General features: G+C 40.6%; 1 protein-coding gene across 1 annotated transcript; it reads right to left on the bottom strand.

Annotated features, from left to right (window-relative positions):
- Positions 1-7,839: 7,839 nt before the first annotated feature.
- Positions 7,840-10,051, bottom strand: LOC121508655 (perforin-1-like). The gene is made up of 3 exons (XM_041785646.1): positions 10,036-10,051; positions 9,345-9,880; positions 7,840-9,229 (listed from the first exon to the last, which is right to left on the bottom strand). Exons 2-3 carry the CDS (start codon positions 9,878-9,880, stop codon positions 8,041-8,043), a joined length of 1,725 nt encoding a protein of 574 aa, XP_041641580.1. The 5' UTR covers positions 10,036-10,051; the 3' UTR covers positions 7,840-8,040.
- Between the last annotated feature and the right edge of the window lie 570 nt (positions 10,052-10,621).

The raw sequence follows: 10,621 nt of genomic DNA, 5'->3' as shown, positions 1-10,621 counted from the left end.
TTAATTTTCAGTGAAGGCAGTGACCTTAGCTAACAGCAGAGTATTTAGAATAACTGCTCCTGATTTCATATCATTGTAGCATTAGGAGGTGGGGTAATTCCCATAGCGCCCTATAATGTCATGTGGTGCTATTTGCCCCGTTCAAATTAAACCAAGTCAGGAAAGAGATGAAAAAACTCTCTAACAGTCTAAATACAAAATTCAGTCACAATAGATTTCAGTATTTTCACATGTATAGCAACCTTGTTCAAAAATATCTCGTGTGTTGAGAAAAAAACTTTGGATTTCACTTTTTCAGATATTTTAACAAAGTCACAGTGGAAAGCAAATTAATATATTGTTTTTACTGGTTAGTCTGCCAGAACTGTGCTGGGCTGTAAATGGATAGAACCAGGGTTTGACATTTACGTCGGCCAACTAGCCAAATGCAGGTGGATTTCAGCCGTGGCAGGTCGCAGCATGACTCTAACTAGCCACGATGGCAGGTTGAATTTATCAGTCACAACTTATGCTTCACTCTGAAAGTGCTTGTCAGTTAGCCCTTATGATTTAGGCTTGTTACAGAGAGGCCATTCAGTACATAAGAGCTCAAAATGCTGTAAATAAGACACAAGTTTTCATGCATGGCTGGTTAATGCTGTGATCTCTAAAATGGGACTAATCTAACAAGGCCAACTTCCAGTAAATGTAGGGCTGACTGTGAATATATATCAGGCACCACGATGACTAAAACAATGACAAGAAAATAAGATGAGTCACATCCTACCAGGATGCATCAGTCAATGACACACATATATACACTATATTGACAAAAGTATTCACTCACCCATTCAAATAATTGAAATCAGGTGTTCAACTCTGAATGCTTCAGCATACCAAGAGATTTTAGACAATTTCATGCTCTCAACTTTGTGGGAACAGTTTGGGGATGGCCCCTTCCTGTTCCTACATGACTGTGCACCAGTGCACAAAGCAAGGTCCATAAAGACATGGATGAGAGAGTTTGGTGTGGATGAACTTGACTTGCCTGCACAGAGTCCTGACCTAAACCCGTTAGAACACCTTTGGCATGAATTAGAGCGGAGACTGAGAGCCAGGCCTTCTCATCCAACATCAGTGTGTGACCTCACAAATGCGCTTCTGGAAGAATGGTCAAAAATTCCCATGAACACACTCCTAAACCTTGTGGAAAGCCTTCCCAGAAGAGCTGAAGCTGTTATAGCTGCAAAGGATGGACCAACATCATACTATACCCTATGGATTTAGAATGGGATGTCACTTAAGTTCATATGCTAGTCAAGGCAGGTGAGCGAATACTTTTGGCAATATAGTGTATATTAGGCCTGTTAATATAAATGCATTGACGCTCTTGATAAATCTGGAAAGCTTAATGTGTTTAAAGAAAATTATAATGCTGTTTAATCATATGACTAAGTTTGACCACAACTTCCTCCTGTAGTCCTCCTGCATGGATGTTTACATCCCTGGGGTGAAAAGGTTAAAGGCGGGTCAAACGCAGCCAGCAGCGATGAGTGACAAGACTACGGTGGCCGGTAAGGGCAAACGGTCTGCAAAAGCCAGATGTACTCTAAATGAAACAAAACGGCTTCAATAAGAGAAACACTTCAACTTTAGAGACGCAATCAAAAGTCCGAATGAACATCAAAATGAGAAATGCGATGCAACTGACAAAACGTTCTCCAAGAATCAAAAACAAATTCATGTACGACAAACGCACTTCTAATACAGAAGCGATTACACACTCAAAACAATCTGAATCCAAAATGTGCTTCAAAACCAGAAATGTTAAAAAGCACTCAGCAACCAGGGGGCGCTCTAGCAGGAAAAATGAGAGGGAGAGACAGAGAGATAGAAGAGAGAACGAGCCGAGGACGGACTTGTGATTGTGTTGTGCAAGTCATTACGTGGTAATAATACTTGTTACCAGTTATAGTTATATCAAGGTGTGAATTGATGGGTGGACTGGGGAGATTCTCCCCTTCTGATTGTGATTTACCCCCTCTGATGACACATTTTCATCTCTTTTCTTATTACGGCCACCATAGGAGACAGACTGCTTCACGGCATTTTCGATTTAAAAAGCTGCCTGATGGAAGTCTGGATGAAGCAGCAGCTGTGTGTACATACTGCAGTGATGAACTATCTTCACTCCAAAGCACAACGAGTCTGAAGTACCACCTCCAGGCAAAACGCATCTTTTCCAGTGTTAGCAAAGACACAACAAGGGATCAAGCTATGATAGCTAATGTTGCTAATGTTAGCAAAGACACTGACAACAACACGGGATCAACCATAACACCAAGCAACACCAGAGCAGTCCAGCAGACCCGGATTTGGCCCATCTAAGCTGACTAATGCGTAGGCTATTGGGTCGCCAGAGACTGCAAACCATCAACATCGTTGACAACAAGGGACTTCAAGATATCATCGGGGTCACCTCTGAAGACCTGTACCACAGAACACCTACGAGAACTACTGTCACAAGAATCCGTGAACTGTATGACAGCTGAAAAGGCATCCAAAGTGGAGCGGGTGGCCAGAGCTACTTTTATTGCACTGACGAGAGACCACTGGACATCAGTCAGCAACTTCAGCTACCTCGGGGTAACAGCACACCTGATCATTCACTTTACAGCAATTATTTTGTGCCTGATGTGTTTGTTTTCTGGGCTCGTTTGCAGTTTATAAATATTATTGCTCAGTGAATTACGACATTCTGATTTACAAACCACAAATAAGTTCAAAAACTCTAGTTTGTTAAATATTTTTTCATTTAAACACCATTCTTGAACTAATTTATCTCAAACAAAAATGCAAGTAAATGGTAGTCTTTTAAATGTTAATTCATGGATAATAATAATAATAAAATCAATAATAATAAAATTCATTTTTGTAAAATGCGCTTTCAAAGTGCTGTACATAAAGTTAAATTAATGAAGATAAACACTTGAAAACAAGAACATTTAAAACCCTAAAAATTACTGAAACTAAAGAAATGCTGTGATTAATCATGATTAATGATGTGAATCAATTGAGAGAACTAATATAAACATAAACATTCATCATTTGATGAGAAGGTGATAGGAGGGCAGGGGAGGGGGGGCACAGCGGTGCAGGGGTTAGCGCTATTGCCTAAAATGGATTGGCTCACAGCAAGTTCCTGGTTTGATTCTCGGTCAGGGTCTTTCTGTGTGGGGTTTGCATGGCATGGCATGTGTAGGTTCTCTCCGGGTACTCTGGCTCCCACCACCAAAAAAATGAATGAATTAATTGATCACTCTAAATTGGCCGTAGGTGTGAATGTGAGCGTGCCTGTTGTCAGCCTTGTGATTGAGTGGCGACCAGTCCATGGCCTCTCACTCAATGACAGCTGAGATAGGCTCCAGCAACCCTGCGACCCCCTAACGGGTTAAGCGGTTTAGAAAATGGATGGATGAGTAAGGTGAGGAGTTTTCATCTGCCACACACTGGCACAACTTAAAACTCTGAGGCATAGTCTTAGGTTTGTCAAAGTCTGTGTGAAAAGATTAAAATAGATCCCTATGCGCTGGTGGTGTATGAATGGTGTGTGAATAGGTTTGATTGTAACAGAAGGCAGTTTGGGTAATCAGAAAGGTCCTACATAAGTCTAATACATTTACCATTTATCCACTGTTTGGTAACAAAAATGGTGGGGAGAGCAAATAACAGCAAACATGAGCTTGAGCTTAACACGAGAAATATTCCTAAAGATGAATAGGTTTATAAACAAAACAAATACATGTTGATTGGCCCAATCAGTGTAGTATGCAGTACTACAGATGATTGTGAAGGGATTAAAAATGACAGCAAGAAAAATAACAATGATAATCATCTCAAGAGAAGTGTACTGACTTCCTGTGTCACACACCTGAACTGTGTGTCCATGGTGCTGTTTGCAAATTAAACATAAGAGAATAGTCACTACATGCATTTAAAAACACTGGATGTAAAAACAAATGTTGACTTACTTATTAGTAAAATATGAAACATTTCTATACAAGATGTTCATGTTCAGTATGTGCCTTGTTCACACACCACATGAACCAAAATGTCACACATTCAAACTTTGAGCTGTTTGGCCATTGTGACTCATTTCTCACATCGTCTCTTGTCGTCAGACAAATAAACTTGAATAAGGTGGTGCTTCGTAAAAGTAGATGTATCATAAATAGAGCTGTGAAAAAATATCGATACGGCAATATATCGCGATACTTTGACATCCGATACAATATCGATACTTCAACTCTTAATATCGATTTTTTTGTAAAAAGTAAAAACTCATATTTTAGCCGAGTTGTTAGTAAAATACGACTTCCGCACCTCCACATGGCTTACAAAATCACAACACCTGCACAATTCAGAGCAGACGTTTGGAAGCATTTAGGCTTCAAAGTTAAAACGGGGAGCACAAACAGCGAGTTAGAGAAAGGAAATGCCGTTTGCAAGCTCTGTCTTGCTGCCGTGAAATATAGCGGGAACACCACCAACGTATTGTGTGATTTACACATACATCATCTCTATATTTTTCTTAGTTAACTGTGTAGAATATCGCAATATATCACAATATCATGATATCCTGATATATCGTGATACTATCGTATCGTAACCCAAGTATTGTGATGCGTATCGTATCGTGAGGTTCTTGCCAATACTCACCCCTAATCATAAAGGAACTTGGAGTAACAAATGGTTTCACACATTTTGAATCAAAAGTTTTCTGTACAGACCTGTTGTTCTCTCTCTGTGCACACTAAACCGTCACAGGCTGATGCTGTTTAATTTCTCTGACAGTTGAAATTGCACAAGAAGATCTCTAGAAGAACACAGCACTGTGCAGGGCCTGTAGGCATGTCCAGGCCAAAAACTTACACTGAAGTAAGACACAGATGTGGCAAGCAGGCTGCCCTGAGGGCACCATGGGTGCTCTGGTTGTCCTTGCATATTCCTGGAGCATGGGAATATAATTTGTTGAAATAATAACAAAGTCCACACCTTTAGGGTGGAGTAATGGGTGGATGTTGCAAGAAAGCATGGTCAAGGGCAACTTTGTTGTGGGTAGTAGGGTTGCCATGAGCCCCTGGTCATGATGTGGATGTCCAAAGGGCCTGACAACCACCTGTGGTCTCCACTTTATCCCCCCCCCCCCCAAGTTGTGAATTTAGCTTTTCTCACTTTCATGGAATCTTTTATAAGCCTAATCAAACAGTTTAAAAACGAAAAAAAATGAAAGAAAATCTGATGTCATTTCAATGATTTGTCTCTGTAAAACTGTCACAGGTTAGATCAGTGGTTCTAAAACTTTTTTGCCCAAGGAACACCTACAACCTTGCAACAATCTGAAGGCACCATAATCATCCATGCAAAAAAGCCTCCTTGACTTGAGCTACAGATGTTTAGTTTTAGTGTTTATGAAATAATGCATCAAATGTGTGAAATGTATGTTTGCACACATTTCTACAGCCCCCCTTGATGTGCCACACCATTTGAGAAACCCTGGCTTAGACTAACAATACATAACTTTATCTTTTTGTTTGTATCTCCACAACAGGTCAAAATAAAAACCTCCCTCTTTAGATTTAACAACAATAATCAACTTTCAGATTTGTTTGCCAACACAAATGTTCTCAAGTTTAATCAAGATAGATCAGACTGCTTTATTTTTTAGGTCTGAACAAATTACTGTTGCTGTGGCTCACTGAGCATCAGACTTGCAGACTTGATAAATCACAAAGCTAACAAAAAGTAGAAACTAAATTCAATCATCAGCACCATGCTTGTTCTGTTGTTAAAAGAAGTGAGACAAAGTTGGACATCAAGTTTCTCACAGGAGGTCATGCTTGCATCATTTTTTTCTTCTCAAATTTTGGAGAGTGCAGTTACAACCTGATCCATGCAGCATCATCTGGAGCTAACAGAAACTCTTTCAGGTGATGAAGGTTGAGTGTGTATTGTGAATATGTGGAGTTACATGATGAAAGACTTGAAAAAAAGACTTGAAAAAAAAAAAAAAACAATGTGAGCCACTTTGCACCACTAGCAAAGTTCTGCACGTTGTGTGGGTTGTAAATGCAGGGCTAACAATGAATCTAACCGGATGCACATCATCTTTGTTTATCAAAACAAAGATGAGAAACTATGGTAAGTACCTTCCCTTGTGAAATGTGGGTAATAAAGAGAAAGCCACACTCCTTCCTTCAGCCACATCCTTCCTGTCATCCTGGGGTCTCATTGATCAACGTTACAGATAACATTCAACATTGGCAGGGGTGTCCAAGTTATGGCCCGGGGACCAAATGCGGCCTGCATGCCATTTATGATTGGCCTTCAGTAAATTCTAAACATTAAATGGAATATGGCCGCATTTGAACCTGAAGCTTGACTGTATTGTACTTCTTCATTTCAGCACAAGGCAGTGTTGCCATGCTATTTCTGTAAACAAACATTTTGACAAGAAGGCTTCACTGAGTTGAGTTTTTTTTGCAACTAAATGATGACAACACTGTAAATGGAAAACATATTTGCAACCAACATAATAAATATAATAACATAATTAAAATATTTTGATTTATAGCGCCCTGATGAATTATGAATGCTTATAGCAGTACCAATGGTGTTTTAGGGGCAGAACTAGTAGTAGCCAGGCTAGCTATTTGCCTTGTCAGCCATTAAAAAGCCATTTAAGCATACCCCATAACTAAGCATATCTTAACCATCATAAGCCCCCAGTGGAAAAAGTTTGGACACTCCTGCTGTAGGGGGAGAGGTGGCAGAAAGGGGTTGACAATATTTTTATAGGCCAAGTGAGAGCCTGGCAGAAAATCTCTGGGAAACACTTTTAACACTTTGTATGTTTATTAACATGCACTAAAGAAGATAAACCAAATACTTTTAGGGATGGTTGAGTTCTCAGAAAATGAAGCTGTTTTACAGAGAGAACCATCATTTCCTTCCTCTGTCTCTGCTTATTCAGTCAGACAGGCTGGCTTCTGTCTCTACTCAAAGGTTTCTGTGTGGCTGAAAAATTGCAATTCATATCAATACCACAGAGTGGCACCAGTTTCTCAAAGAAATGATTGTCAGTTTGAGATGCTCATTGCAGCTTTTTACCCAACAGACCTTAAAGGAACGTGTGTCGATGCAGGAGTGATCGTCTTAATGACTTTGTAAAGTTGTTGGAATTCCTGTAAACACTGCCTTACAGTGATTTATGCAAAGCCCACTGAATGTTCCTCCATAATTTGTTTACAGTACTTTTTTGTAGATAAGGGAACTTTTTTTCTCGATCTGACTGAGAGAAACATTGGCATACATCGATACACTGCCTCTTTTAGAGGCAAGACATGACTGGCTCCAGAATACGGTTTAAGTGATGGGGAACGGTTAGAAGAGTTTTGGATTTTTCATTAGTTTTGACTTTTATTTAATTTTCACTTTCTGTGTTCTATTTCAGTTAAGTTTATATTAGTTTTTACTGCTAGTTTGTTAGTCTAGTTTAGATTTCATTTTGCAAAAATGCTCCTTCATGTGAATGACAGATCTCATGTCTGTCTTATGCATACACCCTTAAATAAAGTGATACCATGATGTCAGAAATGAGTGACATTCATGCTGAAACAGTGAAACCAGGGTGGGTCAGATTAGGCCAATAATACAAGAGTTATAAAATAACAAATCAAAAAGAAAACATCACTTTGAATGGCCTAAAGAATATTCACAAACTCTGCTGTTATTTAATAATTCATGCTTTTTAGGGTTTGATAACTATTAATAAAATCAGACGGACAGTTTTTTTTTGTCTTTGTTGATGCTTTATTGGCAGATTTGGAGAATGACAGGACTGAAGCAGTAAAAAGTGGATTATTACAAACACCATTGCTCTCAAACACAAGCTGTGATAATATCTGAGATCAGAAGCCAAACAAAAAGTAATATTAATAATAGAAGGAGAATGCTTTATAGGAAATGCAAGGTCATTGTGAATTCAAATCTCTTCTTTCATCACAGTGTCACATCAACGGCAACCTCAGCCTGACTGACTTTCGTCTTCGCCATCTCCTCACCAAGGACGCCATTTCTGGAGTAGAAGACGTTTGCAAGAGAAGAACTCATGGGGGTGGGTGTGTACTCCTGACACTGGCTACCACTGAGACTTCCTGCACACTCTACTATGTAGGAGAAGTAGAATGTACCGTGATCAAACATGCAAGAATCGCTCACCTTCCCTTTATGCAGCTCAAACGAACACTCACCAAGCAGATCGCTGTTCCAGTAAGTATCCTCATCATACACAGAGAACATCAGCCTGTTTTTCATGTTGATGGTGATCGGCCCAAATTCAAATGTCTCTGGCCACGTAGGGTTATCATTGTCAGGTATGATGACTGTGCGTTTAATCTTATCACCATACTTCACCTCGACCGAGCCGTCTGTCTCTGTCCACCTATCACCGTACAGACCATTTGCACTGAGCTTGAACACCTTCAGCGTGGCTAGACCTTTCCCTGCAGGGCAGCAGTTTGACTTGATATTCTGATTACTGTTACAGACACAAGCACAAGGATCCCTTCTGTTTGACCTGTGCCCTATCTGACAGGTTTCTGAGCATTTCCTGAACACTGCATTTTTCTTGATGTACGTCTCCACCTCACGCTTGAGGCCGACCCTGGCAGTGTGACTGGTGGGCAGTAGGGTGTGCAGAGGCTGTAAATTGTATCGAACAACATCAGGCGTGGTTTTCAGGGAGCTAAGCCAGCTCTTATAGACGGAGGGTTGAGATTGCTCTTCAAAGAGGAAATCAGCCTCATTCATGTTTCCTCCAGTGACCTCAGTATGGCGCTCATTGAACGTGGTGCTAAAACTCTGGCTATGGCCTAACTTCTTCTTCTTTGCCTCACAGTGTTTGGTCATAGCCTCAACCTTGGCACTGCTCGCAAAGCTAGCAGAGGCCTCAACTGACAAACAGTCACTGACTTCAGTCATTGACAGTCCACTCATGGTTGCCTGGCATGTCCTGACAGCAGTGGTGGCTTTTATTTCCCCTCCTAGGGACACCTGTGTGATGTAATGTGTGCCATATGTGTCGATGATTCTGCGATACGCTGGCTCAGTTTGGGGTGAATACGGCTGAAGGGAATCCACAGCTGATTTAAAGTCTGGACTCAAGGGAGGATTTGATTTCATTCTGTAGCTGTGAAGCATAAGAAGTGCATTGATTAATTTGAATCTGTCAGTCCAATTTAAATTCTGCAGAGCTCTCAACAGTCATGGGCACAATGCATTTTGGAACAAAGAAATTTACTCACCGGTAGAAGCTGCAGTGGACAGAATGGCTCAAAAACGAGTAGTGGTCTTGTTTCGACTTCTGCATGGCGAAGGAAGATACTCTGGAGTGGGATCCGCCGAAACCAACCCCAAGAGTGACAGAAGGGTCCACAGGAATGTCAAGGCCGATTTTCCAGTCATTAGACACTGACGATGTGGAATCATTGACCAAAGATTCAGCTGAGTTATGCACTGTACTGGAGACCTTCGTGCTGCACTTCGGGAGGGTTCTCCAGTCCTCCATGGCTACTGGCACCTTCTGGATCTCTCCATTCATGTAGGCGTTTCTGTACAGCTTGCAGGTACTATTGACAGGCTTCCAGGTTTCAGTGTCGATGACATATGCCCCTTTCCTCTCCATTGTGACGATGTCGAAACCCTCTCCACCAAGGTTATAACCGGGGACAAAGTGGGCCTTTTCACACTGCTGTGGTGTACCAGGGAAGCCAACACGGGACGGGAAGCACTGAGGACAGCATGCCCAGCACAGGAGCATGACAAGCCACAGCTCTGCCATCTGTAGGGAGAAGTTTATCAATTAGACAAGCCAAAAAAAAAAGCATCCAACACTCTGAAGGTTACACTTCAATATAAACAGGAAGGCACTAAGTTAAACAACAACAAAAAAAAATGTCAGCTTTATCATATTTTTACAAAGTTTTCTTGTCTTACCTTGTCTGCTGATGGCAAGCTCTGCTCTGAAGCTTACAGTTTCATTTATTTATAGTATATATAATAAGATGAAGAAGGAGGAGGAGGAGGTGTGAATATCTCACATTTTATATTTCACACACACCATCAGGCTAAAGCTGAGAGATCAAGGGGAACATCTTGTGTTACATCAAGTGGATTAAAATTTCTGACCATTCTATATTTGTATAGTACCAATTCATCACCAGTGTTATCTCAAGACTCTTTCCAAAGAGGGTAGGTCTAGACAGTACTCTCTGTTATGTTATTTATTCAAACCCAACATTAATCCTCCATGAGCTCAGCACCAAGCAACATTTAAAGTCCCTGTTAAGTGATAATAAACAAATTTGTTATTACTAGGTTTGTTGTTTGACAGGCCACTGTGTTAAAAACCACCAGGCCAAATTTCAGTCATGAAAAACATCTCCAATATTATAAAATTAAGCTTCAAAATCATGAAAATGAGGCAGTAATATCTGCTCTAGGATAATGTGGGTGTGGCAGTTGAATGAGCCAAAACCACGCCCACTCTCAAGAATTACAATCCTCTCAAATTAAAAAAAAA

This window comes from Cheilinus undulatus, linkage group 4, assembly GCF_018320785.1.
Source record: "Cheilinus undulatus linkage group 4, ASM1832078v1, whole genome shotgun sequence".
In the NCBI taxonomy this organism is placed as follows: domain Eukaryota; kingdom Metazoa; phylum Chordata; class Actinopteri; order Labriformes; family Labridae; genus Cheilinus; species Cheilinus undulatus.
This window is presented reverse-complemented; position numbering and strand designations above follow the sequence as displayed.